The 20,246-nt window shown below is 34.0% G+C and overlaps 1 protein-coding gene across 6 annotated transcripts in view; it reads right to left on the reverse strand.

Moving 5' to 3' along the window:
• syt6a (synaptotagmin VIa) overlaps positions 1–20,246 on the reverse strand; it is a 126,806-nt gene that overhangs the window by 20,228 nt on the left and 86,332 nt on the right. For all 6 annotated transcript variants that reach the window (XM_017353709.4, XM_073939010.1, XM_073939011.1 and 3 more), the window contains 2 exons: positions 3,894–4,275; positions 1–59 (listed from right to left, as the gene is read on the reverse strand). The exon at positions 1–59 is cut by the window's left edge and continues 500 nt beyond it. In XM_017353709.4, the coding sequence (XP_017209198.1) occupies positions 1–59; positions 3,894–4,275 (441 nt within the window). The remainder of the gene's footprint in view (positions 60–3,893; positions 4,276–20,246) is intronic.

Genomic DNA, 20,246 nt, shown 5'->3' on the forward strand with positions numbered 1-20,246 from the left:
CCAGGTCCAGACTGCTTACCTGCATCTGACGGGGAAGGTGGCGTTTGAAAGAGCTATGCCTGGAAAAATGAGATAACAAAGAGAGAGACACATGAGGGATTTGATTGCTGTTTGGAAAGAGTTGAACTGAAAACTGAACAACAGCCCAAGGCAAGCTGTGCACGCATGAGCTAAAAAATAAGAACTGAAAATATTTCTCAGGGTTACTATAACTAGGTGAAACTACTGTAAAACCATAAAAATACAACTTTTATGTACAAAAAAGTTTTTAAGGATTATATACAGTAAAAGGCTATATATCAGTTCTTCCAAGATTTTGCGATCACTGAATTTATCAGCAAAATCATCAAAATCTATCATTTTTTCTGATATTTTTTTCACTTAAAATTTTTTATTCATTCATTTATTCATTCATTCATTCATTCATTCTCTTTTCGGAAAATAAATATTTTTCTCCATTTCTCAGTGAATATAGGCAGTGTATTTTGGTGCATCTAAACAAAACAGATTTATTAAACACATATATTTATTAGAAAAAAATATTTATGTCACCAAACATATTTAGAAATTGAAAAATAATACAATTAAATCATTAAAATATTGCAAAAATATTACAACCTACAAAATTTCAACTAAATTTTTCCTTTTTTTTTACTTCTATTGATTTTTTTCTCTTTTTTTGGGGCTTCAGTACTGACTAATCTAATGTATTTTTAGTATTAAAAATATAAATTTGAAATTTGTGAAGGGTGTATTTATATATGCTGACCACTGTATACAGTATAAAAATAACAAACTCTAACACAAAAACTAAATTAACATAATTATTATTACTATTAATAATAATGAAAATATTAATAATAAAATAATGAAATAATGACAATTACATAGAATTATTAACTGACATAGAATTATTAATTGACTACATTGTAATATGCTTATTTATTAACAATAATTTCCACTGAAGACTAACTATAATGTTATGTACAGTATAAAAAATAGCAAGTAGTTTTCGTTTATTATGTAACAGTTTCTCTCAAAAGGAGACTAATAATAGTTAATAAATTAAATTGCATATTATATAATAAGAATAAAGACACCTTCTCCCGGTCAAGCTGATCTTGGCAGTGCTTTATAACTTAAAGCTAGAGAAGTGAAGCCAAATCATGAAGCTATATAAAAACATTGCTCCTTAACATTAACATTTTAAGTAGATGAGTGCTGTGCCATTGAACTCCCCTAAATGAATTCAGTATGCATGTGCAGCACTTGCTTATTTCCAGAGATTACGAAGCAGCTAAACATGAAAAAAAACGCCCTGGAGTGACATTATTGAATGCATAACATACTGTAACACAGCAGTCTCAGATGAAACGCTTCACCGTCCTCTAAAAAATTTGCATCATCAGCAATATACTTTTCGTATAAATGTTGTTTGAGAGAAGATTGCGGCTCTCCTGTTGGCCTCAGTGTTCATCTACTGTGTAATGTCTTCAGGAGATTATATTTATTGGCTGTTTGTGATTGATGATGCCTTTTGAGTCCTACTGGAATAACCAGAGCGCAGATGTAGTAATGCAGGAAGGTGGTCTGACAGTGTGATTCATAGTCTGCATTGCCTTCAGGTGTGTACAGTTCTGCATGTGACTAATGAAATGCTCCAGTGTGTATGCAGCGGCACTTGTGTGTGTGTGAGAGAGAGAGAGAGAGAGAGAGAGAGAGAGAAAGAGAGAGAGAGAGAGAGAAAGAGGGAAAAGGAGTAAATTGACAGCAGACACAGGCCGAAAAAGTATAAATATACATATTTAACAAATTTGCCACAATGAAATATTTCATTATGGCGAATAAATTAAAGCATTTGGTAATAATACTAAGTCATTGTTATAATACTAATAATAACAATAATAATAACAACAACAACAACAACAACAATAATAATAATAATAATAATAATAAACTGCAATGGCATTTTTTTATATTAATAAGGATAAAATTAAGCATCCATTTTCTCCTGTGTTGTTAGAGAAGTTTTCTGTATTTTATCTTTAATCTACTTTCCAAGGAAGTTTTCTCTACTTGTTTAATGTCTTTTATATTTTGGCTTTGACCCCTCCCGTCGTTACCTTCCTCCTTATTTTCTGCAAATAAATAATTTTTCTTGTTATTTCTCAGAGGTTTGTGTTTGGTTTTGATAACTTAGGGAGTGAGAGCGCGGGGGTGCCAGGGATTATGTTTTTAATCCCTTTTTTCTTAAGTTTTTTGGTTTTATTTCTTTTTGATTATGGATTTTTTAGTTAATTTAATTCAAAACAATGATAATACACTTTATTTTAAATATATTTCCTTTAAAGGGGTTTCTCAAAGTGTTGAATGCTGTGCAAACAATACAATGAATTCATATAAAGTCAACAAGTAAAAGCAAGTTTTAAAAAATATCTGTCTTTAAGTGAACTTTTAAAGTATCATATTCTGAATTTCCCTAAATTTAGGAGGCCAGTGGACAGGAAGAAAAAGCCTAATTGCCCATAGATCTGAGATGTGTATGAGGTACAACAATCAGGTTTGACTGTAAGCTTAAGTAGGCATTCCCAGAATTGTATTTTTAAATATTCAGACAACACAGCCATAGTAAGTTTACTATGAGCATGGCAATATTTCAGAAATGTGTGTGTTTGTTGATTGGTGTGATAAAAATATGTTAATAATAAAAAAGAAGAGATTGTATTTGACCCAAAATCTACTGTACATGTGACTATTGTCAAGTAGTGTACATGACCATCCTATTACTCAAAGACCTATACTGTACTGTAGTATTTGGCCATTTACATAGTTCATGTACTTGAAAAACACACAGAATGTAGGTTTTCAACAGAGTAAACAATCTTATGATGTTGTTTTATGTAGTCACGGTATGAACTGCTTCCGGTAGAAGATATAGAGTGCCAAGGTGCAGGGTAAATGGATACAAGAATACTCTGTTTGTTTACTGTGTGTCTGTTCTTAACAATATTTCCTTTCAGGACTACTACTATTAATAATAATGATAATATAATTAGCATAAATGATTTTTGAAAAATCAAGGCATTCTAAAGACTAGTAATAATTCTGAATATTAAGCTTTGCATCACACGAAAAATACAATTTACAATATATTAAATTAGAATGAAAATATATTTAACTGAAATAAAATTTTAATGTACTACCGTATTTTTTAAAAATCAATAAACTAGTCATGTTAAGCTTAAAGTGATAGTTTAACAAAAAAAAAATTCTGTAATCTGTCATTTACTCACCCTTCAATTGATCCAAATTTAGCGTTTTTGATTCTGTTGAACACATAAGAAGATAATCTGAAGAATGTTGGACACCTGTAACCACTGACTTCCATTGTAAGAAAAATAAATAATATGGAAGTCAATGATTACTGGTTTTGAACATTCTACAATATGTACATAATCTTTTGTTTTCAACAGAACAAAAAACTAAAACGGGTTTGGAACAAGTGAAGGGTAAGATGGAATTTTCAATAGACCCTTTTCACATTTTAGGGTTTCTCAGTAGCAAAAGGCATCATGGTTGGGTAAATTTAGAGTGCAGTGAATGGGAGAGTACAACTAATAATTTTTTTATAATCCTATTTGCTGAAAAAATAAAAACTCCACGATGGTGTTATCAAGACTTTCAGAAAAAGGAAGAGAATTGTGTGAGACTGATGACGGCAGAAGAGAGAATAATGTCAATTTTACTTTCAGCCCTATAGACGCTGGATTAAAAACACCTCGAATTTGACATAAAGATGATAAAATACATTCATAATTGCATATGAATGTTCATATATTTAAAATAAACTAACAAAAAAGTGGTGGATGTGTTTTTGTTGTTGTCAATGTTACCTGGTGGACGAGGCAGGCTCTGTGGTCTGCCTTTGCATGCGCTGTGTCCTCCTCAGAAAGTGTTCTCTCATGGAGAGCTGCACCTCGGCCGGGATGTCTGGAGACGTGTGGCTGATTTTAACAGCAGCTTCCAGGAAGCCCATGGATGCCATCGGGTACTTCTCCTTCTCCGTCGCCATGGCCTCGGACGGCTGAGGACTGGGCAGAACAGATGGGATGTGAGGCGAGGGGCAGTCGTCCGGAGCGAGGGCAGCAGAGCTGGACGACAGGGCTTTATTCCTCCAGGGGATCCAGCAGAGCTTCCAGGAGCCGAATGAGGCGAGCAGCAGCAGTGCCAGGACACACACGATTATCACACCTACCGGCAGGCCAACAGAGACGTCTGTGATGCAACACACAATATGGACAAACAGATGGACACAACACAGACAAACATACAGAGAAGTGCATTAGTTAAGTAGGGTCAATTGAGTGATGACTTTTAGTGCAGCTTTATGTTGATGATACACTTTGGATGTTCTTTTGAGGGCTGAACGATATGACAAAAATTTCATTACACAATAATGACACACATCATAATATAATATTTATTATGTAAATACAATTAATTAATGCTTAATATATATTGATAGATTAAAGCAGAGGTGCCCAAAGTAGGGCCCACGGGCCAAAGTTGGCCCATGGTAACCTTTGGTTTGGCCCACCATCCCATCTGAGAAGAGACAGAGAATGATGGGGAGTTGGTTGTGGTGAATGCCATTGACAGAAATTGTCATTTCAAATTTAATGTAAACCCTTTTATTTCTTTGTTTTTATTGAGGAGCTACAAAAAAAGCCAACTAAAATTAAATGTTTCATATGAATCGGAATTTTAAAATGTAAATACTGTCACTACAGATAGAGGACAATGCAACAGACATCGGTGAGCAAATCAAGGCAAAGGTAGGAGCAGCTCGACTAGTGTATTCATTGATGAGCTCAATTGTGGCTCAATTACTGAGCTCCATTACTGAGCTCCATTGTGTTATAAATGGAATTGTTTATGTTTTTACTATAATAAGTCGATTATAAAACGTTACAATTATACTGCACACCATTTAACATGCATTCAAGCTACTTTTTCTAGTTATTTTTAAATAATAAGCCAACAAATGAGCAAATTCAATGTAATGCGGTTTGGTACTTAACTTCAGCCCACAGCTCTTTATCAACTTCAAACTTAGCATATTTTAATACACAAAGAAACAAAATCACTGCGATAAATGATGTGAAAAACAAAAAAGCTTCACATGTTTGAGCAAAATCAGAAGACTGAAACGTTACATCTAATCAAATTAGAGCAATTATTGATGGTGTGTGTGATTGTTTTTCGCACATTTTGACAAAAGTATTTAGTCAAAATTTACAAAAGTTGTTGAAATATTCAAATATTATTTCACGAGTTCACACTCACAGATATTTGACTGAATAGAATATGGGTATGTGGTGTGCTGTCCGGGGAAAGGGCTCTGAGCTTAACTCAGAATAACTTGTGTTATTCCTCTTATCAGTATAGAGAGAGAGATCGGGTCCGAGCAAGTGTTTAGCCTGGCTCCAGAATGGTCCCCCCTCAGTATTAAATAGGTATCGGGTTTAATAATGTGGAGTTGGGGTGGTGGAGGGATGCTGAAGTCTAGATATGACCTGTTTGACTATTTATAGGGCTTTTGTCTTTAGCTAATTGGATAATAGAATAATTGTCTGTGATGAATTAGCCTTGTCAAAGACTGATCGTGCTCCTCCCGAATTTTGTATATAAAACATCACTCACGAGTTCACACTCACAGATATTTGACTGAATAGAATATGCGTATTTGGCGTGCTGTCCATGGAGAGGGCTCTTAGTTCGGGAATACACCCTAACTCGTGTTATTCTCCTTATCAGGATAGAGGATGTATTCTTTAATTCTGTTAGCTTGTCTTGGTTCTCTATGTCTGCACAGTAAAATAAAACCCATAATCTATGGTTTGCTATACACTCAAAAAATGATTACTGCTGTTTGTTCAAACTCCCTGCATAACATTAGCTGAAACAACACAAATCTTGTAATTTCTTTGGCTAATTTATTTGTTCTATGTTCAATACACTTAAATTTGTAAACCATTGCGTTAACTTAAGCATTTTGTGTTGGGACAACATGAAGGAATTGTGTTGGTCCAACTACCTGGTTAGGGCATTTGTAGTTCCCAGTATGCTTTGAGTGGGATTAAACTTAGAGAGAGAAATGTTGACAATAAAAGTAATCTTAGGTGTTTTAAGTTAATAGAAAGACTTGTTAGAGTTTAATCTTCATTTCAGTTTGAAGATTTAGAAGATTTTCATGTAATGCTTTGAGTTTTGAGATTACCACCTTGCGGAAGCAGGCATGCTTTGGGTTTTGGCAACTTAATTAGCAAAAATACAGTTTGTTGCTTTGCTAAGTGAGCAATAACTGTCTTAAACTGACTTGTTCCGAGATCAGTCACAATCAACTACATAAGTAACTACATAGGTGACGCGGTGGCACAGTAGGTAGTGCTGTCGCCTCACAGCAAGAAGGTCGCTGGTTCGTGCCTCGGCTGGGTCAGTTGGAGTTTGCATTTTCTCCCCGCGTTCACTTGGGTTTCCGAGTGCTCCAATTTCCCCCAAAGTCTGAAGAGATGTGGTACAGGTGAATTGGGTAGGCTAAATTGTCGGAAGTGTATGAGTGTGTATAAGTGTGTATGGATGTTTCCAAAGATGGGTTGCAGCTGGAAGGGCATGCGCTGCGTAAAACTTATGCTGGATAAGTTGGCGGTTCAATTCGCTGTGGCGACCACAGATTAATAAAGGGACTAATCCGAAAAGAAAATGAATGAATGAATGACTTGAAAATGTATGACACATAATACACATACATGATATTATCAGACTTCTGAGTTTAAGTTAAATAAAAATACAAATGTAAAATCCAGTAAAATGATAAAATCATGTTGGACCAACTCAACTGCATTTAATTGTGTTTTTTTAGTTGGTGCTAAACCAATTTATTAGATGGAAATCCTGCCCTCAATTAAACTGAGTTCATCCAATGAGTTATTTTTGAGTGTAGTTTGCCAAATAATTTAGTGAGTTAATTATCTTAACAAAGTTCAGTGATCTTCCCAATATAACATGTTCCATGTTCAAATGAAATATACTTGAAGGGTCATGTTTGACAATTATTGGGGCATATTATAGGTAAATGTCACCTCCACACACTATTTCTGACCTCTAATGTTTATATCTGTTTGGGTTTTTACACAACGTTACTCTCAAGCAAAAAAAAAAAAAAAAAGTATGTTTTGGCTATATTTATTTACTTGAGAATTGTGTTTTGAGTGTCTGACAATGCTAACTTTGCAAATTTTTGCACTTTGTAAACTACAAAACACTATGTAAAATGTAGTCCAATGGGGAAAAAAATAATCAAGTGTGTTTTAGAAGGCCCTACAACTCCAATGAGAATAAAGTCAATAGAATGTTTAAAGAAGACTAAATAAATGTAAAGTGTAATCGGGTTTTATTTATTATTCTTATCCAATGATCTATTTACCGCTCACAAGCTCCCGATCACCCAGTGCAGTGAAATGTAATTAAAGTTATCGCAGATACAGCCCTATAATCTATTTCCAAGGGAACAATGCAAGAGGAAGATGCTGCCGCTTCAATATCAAGTGCTCTCACTGCAAAGCTCTCCACCCATCAATGGCTCTTACGCATGTATGCGGAAAGCAAACCCAAACTCATTTCTTCACCATTACAGACAATCTGCTCGCAATGGAACAAACGCACTGGAGAAACTCCAAGACTGCTGACAAGTGCCACGTAAACATTAATTTAAAAGAAAAGGAGATCTGTCACTTTGTGTGGGAAGCACTATAGGTTCTATAGGTTTACAGCAATATTGAGGAGGCCAAATTCATTTCTATATTCTGTCTGGGAAATGTTTGCACAGTGAGAAATACTGATAGATTATTATTTTTTTTTTTTAGATTTCTTTGGAATAATGCATGTTGAGATTTCACTGGGTTTCCTCAGGAGTGGACAATGTGTCCTTGCTGGAGTGGAATATAAATCTCTAGTGACAGTCCAAAGGGCTTGAAGCCACTTCTAATTTAGTAGCTTTTACAACTTTTGTTCTTCATTCGCTGCCTCGTTTCTGGCCAAGTCATTTGTTATTATGTGACTACTGTACGCATGCAAGACAAAGTGAAGAAGACTCAGGGTCAAACCGCAGAAGAACAGAAGAAATTCATCAAAACATGAGGACAAGTGTGGCAGCCGTTCAAATCCAAATTATAATGAGGAAAAAAACACTTCATTTTTCATTTAGTAGTCAAAAAATAAGTAAATAAATGTTTGAGTTATTCTCATTCCTACCAATGCTGAATTTGTTTATTTCGGATATAATATAGAAATATTACTAAATGTTTTCTGTTTGTCGAGTAAAACTGAATTCTTAGCAGCATTTAATCCAGTTTTTTATGTCAAGCTTCATTATTGTAATATTAATAATTGTCCTAATTGTTGTTTAAATAAAAAACCTTTTGCTGTTAATATTTTTATCAAAATCATTATTTTCCTCAAATTTTTCTTATAATAAAGATATATTTTACATAGAAATGCCCTTACTGTCACTTTTCCTCAACGTAATTTAAATAATAATAATTCATTCATTCATTCATTTTCTTTTCAGCTTAGTCCCTATTACTCTGGGGCCGCCAAAGTGGAATGAATTGCCAACCATACTTACTCATTCACACTCATACACTACAGACAAATTTTAGCTTACCCAATTTATCTATATGTCTTTGGACTTGGGAAAACCGGAGCACCCGGAGGAAACCCACACAGAATATGCAAACTCCAAACAGAAATTCAACGTGCAACTGACCCAGCCGAAGCTCAAACCAGCAACCTTCTTGCTGTGAGGCAACATCGTTACCCACTGCGCCACCATATTGCCCAAATAATAATAATATACATTGATAATAATTATGAGTATGTCTTTATATTGTTGCAATGTATTATGTTAAATACTGAGTTAATGGATATGTTTCTTGGTTGATATGATCCTTAAACATCCTGTATATGTTCTTATAAATATAGGTAACATTTTGCAAGAATGAGTTAAATTTGGTCAATACATTAATGAACATTACCACATAATGAGCAATACATTTATAACAGTGTTTATAAATATTTGCTTATAAAAATAAGGCTATTAGAAATAATTACCACATTACAATAGTGCTGTACAATTTGGAGAAAACGTAATTTAACTGAGATTTTTCTAATCAAAATGGCAGTTTAAAATGCAATTTACTACTATTTCATAAAAGAACTACAGGTTTGAGGTGGTGGTTTTAATAGCACCAAAAAAAAGACCAAGCATAATGACAAAGTATGCTGCACTGTGCTACTGTTTATTTAAAACCTCTTAAACACTGTTGCCGTTGTTTAAAATAAAGCATTCTCCTAAACTTCCTAAACTTTTAAGAATCTAAACCCCATTGTAAACATTTTACATCAGTAAAACATTGACAATAGCCTACTTTAGGGTTAAAACAGCAAATGTTTTTCACATTTTTCAGAGTAATGTGTCAAAAACTATGCTTGCCACAATATTTGATTGAAATAATTGCAGCTTTTGCAATTTGAAAATCGATTTCGATTTAGAAACTATTTATCTTGCAGGCAACATTTTTTTAAATAATGTTAATGTTAATAATCAGTAAATGTTAAAATCAACGGTCATTCAAGATAAAAAAAAAGTTTAAAAAAATGGAACCTTATTTTAAAAATTGTAACCAAAATACCTAAATATTTAATATTATTTGAGGAATAATAGCACAAGAACTTATCATATTTTTCCTCACGCCAATTTATTTAAATGCTTTTTTTTAATGCTATTTTTTAAAAAAGGTAAACATTTTTCTTCTAAAATAAATTTATCTTGCTTTTATTACTTACTATAAAAATAACAGTGCTTAAGATTAATAGTTTTGAGTCTATCACACATGCTGATGCAGCTTCTCTAAAAGTCTCCAATACTTTTCAATGTTACAAGTAGTATTTTGCTGAAGTTTCCCATTTCATGTGAAAAAGCTGTCAAGGGTTTTTTTTCCAGCAAATTCTGTAAACTGCTTTCTTTAAAGTGTCCGTTTGAGGGGCTCAGGGTTTATCCCGAGTGGATATGAAATTTCTAGGTCCAGGGATTTATGTGTTCAGAGGATTTTCACATTTAAACGCTGCCATACAGCTTCTGTTTTCTCATCTGAAATTATCCAGACTCGGAAATGTGGCTCCTGCTGGTTTGCCTCTGTTGTCTTTTGATTTCTAATAAGTTTGGCTCGACATGCACAGCTGGACAGCACTGATAATGTCAAACGCATGTAGCAGGTTTGTGGTGGGTTTAAACAATCATTTAAGTCACGCAAAAAAATAGATTGAAAAAAAAATGCATAAATGCCAATTTGATGGTTCTCGCATCCAAAACAAACATCATAATAAGGCTATAGCTGAGCATTTATGGTATGCACACTGGACATTAATGATGATTTGGCAGTTAATCAGCATGAAGACAGCAGTACAGAAGACATTTGGCAGTAAAGTGCTGTGAGCACTGGGGTTTGTCCATTGAGATATGGATAATGAATGCAAACAGTGTGACACTGTGACTCCCCATGGACCTGGTTGCCAACCATGATATTTCACACTGCTCTGGTTATAATATTCAGCTAATGAGCCGTGCATATAATGGTTCATAAATGCAATCAGTCAGTCAGCGTATGTTTTTTGCCTTTTTTTTCTTGGAAGTCCTGGATGAAGAAAAGCCATAAAGTTTTAGCAGGTTACAGCAATCATTTGTAACCATACAGCAATCATAACTCACCTTTTCATAGATTATTATGAAAAATTGATGCAACAGTCAATTTAGACATGAAATGTATTTTACTTTTATAACTTTGATATACTTCTGCAAAAAATTTCTCAAAAAATTCTATTTATTTTCCTTGTGTAATTCATCATTTAACCACACAAAAATTAAGATCTCTCAAAAAACAATTATTATACCCACATTAAATAAGATTATACATGTTTTTAGACCAGGAACAAAAGATTGTAATGTTTCATGTCATCTGAATCAATCAAACAGCTTTGAGGTTAACCAAACCAATTTTGTGTGTCAGAAAATAGTAATGTGCCTTTTTTTAATCTGGGATTTGATTTTGGGTCACACTTTATTTTGATGGTTCATTTGCTGAATTTAAGTTGCATTGCATCTACATGCCAGCTAATTCTCATTGGATTGTAAGTAGACTGTAAGGTTGGGGTTAGGGTTAGTGTAAGTTGACATGTGCTTGCAAAGTTTCTTATAGTCAGTTAAATGTGTGTTGAAGAAGCAGTATCAACAGATATCAAGCAGACAGTCTACTAATACTCAAATGTACAATCAAAATAAAGCGTTACCGATTTTTGGAGTAAAAGTATACTTTTTTTTTTTAAAGCAAAACCTCAAAATTTGTGTCCCCTAGAAATGGCATAAAGGGACCCAAGTATCACCTTGTTATTTATTTTAAATGTAATGCTTATCTGAATTATTAGAGTTATTGTTTAACATTTCCATAAAACAATTTCACTTTATTCCTCACATTTACAATAAACCCTCTAGGCTAATAAAAGATAAATCATTCTATTAGCATTCATAATGTTGTCAAACCTTCAACTCAAATATGAGCAAACTAAAATGTAAAAAAATATAATAATCACATTCCTGCATTTAAGCTAGGAATACATTTATATTTCGGAATCTGTTTTTTTATTCTACTCTCCCTGCTTGCTTTTTGTTATTCAGTTACTAAATGGCCAAAACATGTATTTTAATAAAGTAGAATAGTTTATTGAATAATGTCTAAAGAAATTATGAAGTTCATAATAATCTTTGAAATCAATATATTTATAAACATTATTCATTTTATAATAAAAACATTTTAAAACAACTCGCTCATAACATGTTTTTTTTTTTTTTTTTTTTTTTTTTTTTTTTTTTTTGTGAGGACTATTGTAATAATTCCAGTTCGTAGAAGCCCTGACCTCAATAAAGACTTTTTATTTTTGCTGATGGAAATCTAGCTTAATTTAACCAATTACAACATAAATTTAAATTCCCTCAGAATCATTTCTAATTACCATTCATACATACCAATGCGTCTTCATTGGATAGTACATCGCCTTCAATTACTGACAAATGCCTTGATTGGTGTAAAGATAAAAGGTAGTAAAAAAACATTATTAATAATTTATGAACAACTTCAGTCCATTACTTGGTCCTCAACAAACTGTCTTAAGGAAGAGTGGGAGAAAGAATTGGGAGTGGAAATTTCAGAAGAAATATGGCTTCAGGTTTGGAGGATATTAATAAACATAAATAAAAATACTGATAAAACTTTAGATCATTCATAGGTTACATTATTTAAAGAAACAAATACATATAATCATACAAAATAATTAACTCTTTGCAACAAATGTGATTCACCAGATGCGGCTCTATCTCACAGTTCATTTTTTAAAGATGCAGAATTATTAAAATGGAAGTTTTTGAAGTGCTTTCAACCAGGTCTAATGCTTTTAATTCGGGGATTCTCTAAACAAATGCATTTGTTGTAAAATACACAACATAAACTGCTCTCATGCAGTATAATTGTTATCTCATACTGTTGAAAAAAAAAAGAATCCCCTACATGTAAACTGTGGTTTGTAGAAATTACCTCTATCTGGAGTGAATTATAAACTATTTAAAAAGAAAACTAAAACAATTTGACAAAATTTGTAATCAATTTATCTGTTACCCTGAACAAAACCTTGTGAAATTATGCATAATTTCTTTATTGTTAAACTATGCTTCGTCATCATACTCTGTTGTTCAAACAAGTCTTTTTAAACAAGTTGGCTTCTATGTGGGTAGGTTTTTTATTTAATTTATGATTTTCGTTTTGTTTTTCCTTTTCTTTTTAACTGCTTTGTCTACGTTATATGTGGACAAACTATGTAAAACAGATAATCCTATTCTCTCTGAATCTTCTAGTGTCTTCAATAAAACTTATTTGACAAAAAAAAGACCCTTTATTTTTAGGCGCGTACGTGCCATTGACCCACTAAATCTATTTTTAAATCTTTGAAAACAAAAGCTTCTGTTTAAATAAGCAGTCATGCTCTTTATTTACTCTCACTATCATCCATACAACCTGAACCCTCTGATGCATAATGAATCCGCAGCATTCATGTTTGTGGAACCTGTATCTCATCTCACAAGCCTCTCTTGGCGCTCAGCAGCATTTTCCAGCCCAGTGCGGCTGGAGAACATGCTGTCCTATGAGATGCACATGAAAGGAGGGGTGCTTCATCCCCCCTCCTCCAGCTCAGGCACAGGGTTCACCAGGGTTGGGCCACGTCTGGAGCACATGAGTAATATCAGAAGGCCTGCAAATTCAATTAAGATCTGTTTTGAAACCGAGTCACAGCACAAACTGGAGCCCGAGGGTTTTCCCTTCAAATGTCTTCCGATGTAACCTGGTTTCCATAGAAATCCAGCTATAAGACGCCCCGTCAGCCCTCATCATCTAATCCCCAGCAAAAACAAAAAGCTTTGTTTTGTGCTCAGTGGACAGGCCATGGAGAATCAGGACATAAACTCGGCAGGCGACAAACAACAGCATCACGGAGGTCATCTGAACCTTGAAACGGAGCCAATTAAAGCAGCTCTTTTGTTAATTACGAGAATAGCGCTGCAACAAAATGGAAAACTGTACTAACACTTGCTAATTTAGCCGCACACAAAGGGCAATCAGGAGGACTGTGTGTTTTAACCCGACTCGGCGGCCCTCAATTACGCCGTCTCTCGTCCACCCACGCGGCTCTGACAGCTGATATTTGCAGGACAATGGGAGCCGCGCTGATACAAACTGGCATCACAATCAGTGGCCACCATTAGCAGGAGCTCAGAGGAGCTGTCAAATCATGCCTTTGAACTAGATCCCTGCTCTCTTGTGAACACATTTGGATTTAATATCGATGGTGGAACTGGTGGGAGAATATATTTACATGGCAAAGTGTAAATCCCCTATAGGGTGAGGATGTATGCTAATATAGACGCTAACCGTATATAGCCTTTGAAACCAGCAAAGTCTCGCTTGTTCAAGATCAATTACATTGGCTTGAATAAATCAATGTGACAGCTCTTTAAAGAGTGCTTTGTGATTTATTACTACATTAAAACACAATAACATATATGAAAACACTTGAATATTTGTATGTGATTTTATAAATAAATTTTTTCATACTACTAGGGCTGCACGATAATGGAAAAAATGTGCATTGCAATGTTTCACCAAATAACTTGAATAGCTCTATTTTGAAATAACTAATACATTTATACTGCATGGGAAGATTTTGTAGAGAAGTGCATCTGCAGAAAATTTGATAGACTAATTGCCCGCACAGATAAATACAGTGGAGCAACTGTATAAATGAAGGAGTCTAAGTCTTCATTAGTTACATTATTAAATAAAATTAACTTTTGTTAAAGCTACAAAACGCAATAATTCCTTGTGTCCATATGCTTTAAGCTAGTTTAAAATACTTACACAGTCACAAGCCTTAAAACACACACAAATAAAACTCAAATTTTTATAATTCTGGCTCCACATTACAGATCCTGCGATGTGAATATTGCGCATTCACACGTTTCAATATCGATTCTTAAACGATAGATGGGCCCATTTCACAAGCCTGCTATGAATTCTTGTTCATGAATTTAGTCTGTCATCAGAAACTTAAATCCTTGAAAATTTAATATTTAGATTTTTTTAATGTATGAACATTTATATGCATTTATGAATGTTTTACATCATCTTTTCTTCAAATTACAAAAAACGAGTTACCACTTGTTTCTAATGCAGTGTCTATGAGACAGTAAATTTTATGTTATTCTCTCCTCTGGTTGCCGTAATCAGTCTCACTATTTTTTTTTCCTTTTTCTGAGCGTCTTTATAACATCATCATGGAGTTTTTCTTTTATTATTTCAGCAAATAGGATTGTAAAAAAAACTATTTGTGGTATTCTCCCACTCACTGCACTTTAAGTTTTCCCAACAATGACGACTTCCGCTACTGAGAAACCCAGAAATGTGAAAAGGGTCTATTGTGCAGCACTACATACTACCATTACAAATGTTGAAAGAGATTAATTGAAATTGGCAAGGACAATGACATTTATATCGTTCCTATATTTTACATATATTATCAATGGTCTGTTGAAATTCTTAATTCCAATTGGCTGGAAGCTGTAAAATAATAAACTGACAGGTCACTGAATTATTAGACAAACAAAGCACACACCTGAGGTGGTGAGTCATCCAATCAGAAACAAGCATTTAACAGATTTCTCCGGCAAGAAGTTTTATCATATGTCATTAGACTGTATGCTTGTGTGTGTGTTTGTGTGTGCATGTGTGTGTGTTCTCTTGAAATTTCAGTTTAAAGAACTCAATTATTTTAGACTGTAATCATTTTAAAGAGTTTGTATTTTTAGTGAAATAAAGCTTGGTACTAGGAAAATTTATTTTACAATGTTAGGAATTTTTTGTACAGCTAAGTAAATCTTTCTCAATTTGATTTAGTTTAAATTAGAATTCAAATAAACAGGGCAAACACAACAACAGTACTAAACCTTAAAGCGCCATGAAACAACACACGCGAACTGCGCTTTCATCGCTGGGAAATGGAAACAAAACCTTTGTTGTGGAACATTTATCAACTTCACACTGATGACCTATTTTTCCGAACAATTTTTCTTCGTCTTCTTGTTAATATTACGGTTTGCAACACAACTTGTCATCTCTCTGAACAATTTTACAGGTAAAAACTCTTCGAAGCTATCATGCATATTATTGAAGTTGCATCTCATCCACAACAGAGTGCACTGATTGGTTTGACCAAAGTCTTTCTCGTTAATTAATGAACAGATATGCTGAAAACTCAAAGACTTCACTTTGTACTGGCCGGTACAGACAGCCAATCTCCACGCTGGTGTTTACACAATGAACTCATCGCCATGACGCAGCTTAAAAATGTCTCTTTAAACCAGAAGAACAAATTTGCTAAAAACAACGCAAAAACCACCAACTTTCACTTTTTAGTAAAATATATGAGTCCTAATATTGTTTTAAGAAATGTGGGACACATATATGACTGTCAACATCTGAAAAAATTTTTTTGTGTACAAAAATGAAATGAAATAAAGTCTCCTGAAACAAGAGCCTTCAGGGCAAATGTCATCCTGTGCTTTATGGAAGAGCACAAGTGTAAAAACTCAAGGTCTTTCCTAAGCTGGACACTGGTATAAATCACAGTGCCTGATGCTGCATGACATCTCAGGCTTTTCTCCTCGCTTCTGCACACAGGAAAAACATCGGCTCTGGCAAGTAAATCTCCAATGCCACATCCGGGCCATTTTTAGCTCACACTATTTCATAGCTCCTTCTCCACTGCAATCTCAAATCCCCTAATTCCCCAGATCTCCAAATGGCGGAGAGCCACAGCAAACAAAGCCGAGCCTCTCAAACTGAAGGACTGCTGGGAGCAATGCTCAATTCATACGCTCAGACTTTGGGAGGTAAACAGCCTCTCGTACAGCTTCAGGCACATATTCAGAAATTCACACTAACAGTGTATGAATGATCATCTGGACCGTGTTTTTAGCAATGACACACAGTTGTTATTCTTAAGTCTCAGAGCTTGACAGACTCCAGGAAGCTTTGGGGAAAGTTTTTCTTCCATGTAAGTGAAATTGATCTGAGGCATTTTCTCCTCGTAGGAAAACGTAAGCTAAACCCAAGGGTCTAAGAGAGAACTGTGAAACTGTCTTCAAAACATTGCAAAGCTCTGAACTCCACAGACACGGTTTCTCCAAGGATAATGATAACCAAAAAGACAAAGAAATTGTTATTTATTCACAGAACCATGTTCAAATCCACCAGACAAGCGAGGAGTTTGAAATTTAGCCCTGAATTAAACATCTGGTGGAGCCTCAAGGAATTATTTTTCTTCTCGCATTTTAAATTACAGACAAAGGGGAAGAAACAAAGGCATTCAGACATTTTTTTAAAGGTATAGGCTATTCATTTTGTCTTGGGATTATATGCATTTGCATTTGGTATTGTCTCAATTTCAGATTACAAGAATTTATTGTTCTTGAAAACTGATTTGATTTGTTTTTCATTACTGACTGGATGTAAATCTTCATGTTTCGAACAAAATCAATAACGTATTTCAAATTCAATTTTTTTTATTCCTGTTGTCCTGAGTCAAAAATAAAAAATGTCTCCTTATTATTAGAAACAACAGCAAAATTAGACACCATTGCAAAAAAAAAAAAAAACTCCTATTTATTTTATATTTATAAATATTTTTATTAATTTATTTTATGATTATTTGTAAGTGTAGGGCTTTTTTCTGTAAATTTTAATAAATGCATTTAATCACAAATTACTTGCATGATAAATTTTCCCACAAATTTACTGATTAAATGTTAGACTTATTTTAGAAATAGTACACCTAAATTGGCATCTACATATATTTAAAAATTATTTATTGTAGCTCTAAAACAGTTTGCTTTTCAACATTCTTCAAAATATACTTTTTAAAATAGAAAATGTACAAAATATACTTAAAAAAAAAGAAATTCATACTGGCTTAGAATCATGAATACATGAGAGTTTTTATTTTGTGGTGAACCTTATCTGCAACTATAATTTCAAACATAATCTGTGTGTTTAGTCAAACAAAATATGAATAACTTTGCTCCATAACAATTAGATTTTGGTAATGGACAACCTGAGATCTTTTAGCTGTTTGAACATATTCAGTGTCAAATGTTTGTTTTTTAACTATATATCAATGCTATACATACTCACGTTACTGTAATATATCGTTTACACTAATACGTTTAGTTGTAATTAGTTTTAAAACACATAAGTTTTTCTACGGTTTCGCCTTCCATCAACATTACCGCAAAGTTTTTGAGCCCTGAGGTCGTTTTGGATTTAAAATGCTGCTGCTGCATGTCAGTGTGGATGGGGAATAAGGAAGACATCTGAAAATGGAAATCTGATTGGAACTTTTTCTTAATATTAAGTACACAATGTTCAGTCTTTCCTTAAGTTCAAACTTTGCAAGTTTGATATGGAAAACAAACTCCCGAGGACAAGTCGGGTAAATCTTCAAATGGAACAGTATAACGTCATTCACATCACCCTGGATACACTGTTTTACTATCTCAACAATAAATGGAAAACATGGAAAACTTAACAGACACCAAAAATGTTGAAGTGTCGCATAGCTACATATTTATATGACCGTCATCTTCGCTGTATGCATATTTAAAACAAAACACAGCCTATGAAATAACTGCCTCCTTTCATTTTCAGAGAAAAATATGAAACATACCCTGTCTCTTTTGCTAAATATCAGTTTTAATAATTAGTAATGGCAAACAATAATGCAATAAGTTTATACAATATAGGAAATAAAAGCAAGCAATCGCTCTGTGATGAATTAGTTTACATGGATACATAAATTAATATATTAACTTATCTTCGCGCTCAAGCAAAACATGATACCTGAGAACAAGTAATTGATTCAAAAGACTAAAGAGTCATTAGATAAAGACAAGATGAATTAAATATCACGTTTAACAACTATAAGATGAGGGTCCAGTGGTCAGTGGTCCTTGATGAAGGTGCTCGAAGAGGGCTGATTGCCTGTAGCTCAGACATGCGCATATGCATGTATGTTTGTTTGTGGTCACAAGATGTGCGTTTTCAGCGATATAGTGTGGATGGAGATATTTTCAGAAATGCTAGGTAAAACGCCAGTGTTATTATAAAATACCATTTTAAAACTAAAACGTATTAGTGTAAACAGGACTTAAGTGATCAGGCATGGTCAAAGCTTTCAGACCCTATTTACACCTCTATTTAGCATTGTCCACTTGCAAGCCAATTATCACCCACTAATGTCTTACTTGGTACAGTCACTTTCCCAATGAGTTCATAAATTGCCTTTATTAAGCATACAGACTGTGTGGGAAGCCCATAATAGTGTTTTACAATGAAGAGAACCCACTTTTTAAATCACAGCAAAAATGTTCTGTAACAAGCACCAAACAGAATTAAGAAACAGTTTACACTAAATAAAATGCTCATTTTTTAAGTACAAAGACTGTAATCACATTTTACATGCTAAAATATATACAACCTCAAAATAACTTAATGTTTAACAGAGAATGTCACTTAAGTCATAAAATCACAAAGCATGAGGGAGCCATTTTGAGTCAGGTCTTCACTGAAAACTTTTGAGTGACAGTGATTTGGAGGAGGGAGAGACGTTTGGAGAAAAACAGTCCATAAAATAATATATTAAATGAATAGTCACGGGTATAATGGAAAGATGCATCAAGTGAAGCATAATGTGAAGCGCTGCCATGCCTGGTCCCTTGACAACGCTAAGTAATCTGCTTTCCTCCTACCTGAATGTCTCACAGGACGGTTCTCATGGCTTAGCAACAGACCGCATGCACACACACACATGCTATTAAATTCCTGAACTCACATCCTTTATTTGACACAGCGTGATTGTCTGAAGTGTTTATCGATCGGAATCTAGCACACAGACCTCTCTGCAAAAGGTGCTACAAATCACATAGCGCTGCTGTGCAACACCACATCCACATCCCCCTATTAGCCAAAACATGCCAGAATAGATCATTTCAACAGAAGCCTGTGTGACATGCGAAAGACAAACCAACAGTTATTCTGTATTTAAACAAAGGACAGCACTATGATTGTGAGTTTTCAAAATAGCTCTTGATTGGAAATCTTCTAATACAGATATTAGATCTACTGTGTTTAATCTATAATGCCTATTTATGTCAAATATTCACACTAATGAACCAAAATGCTGACAATTTGTGTTTTCAATGACTGTACAATTAATGTGAGGCAAATTGTATGGTCTCAATTGATATGAAGTAACCTTAACTACTATGTACTTATACTTAAATGAATCATTTGGCACATCACACATACATTAAAAAATTATCTGCATGTAATTACAGCTGGAATTAATTTCTGTAATTACATTTATAATTGCACATATTGACCGATCTCTTATACTGTACCCAGGGTGCAGATTGTACATTGATGACCAGGGAAGTCAACTTTTTTGGTAGAAGTTCGGCAATACATGCTTCA

Source organism: Danio rerio, chromosome 23 (genome assembly GCF_049306965.1).
Source record: "Danio rerio strain Tuebingen ecotype United States chromosome 23, GRCz12tu, whole genome shotgun sequence".
Lineage (NCBI taxonomy): Eukaryota > Metazoa > Chordata > Actinopteri > Cypriniformes > Danionidae > Danio > Danio rerio.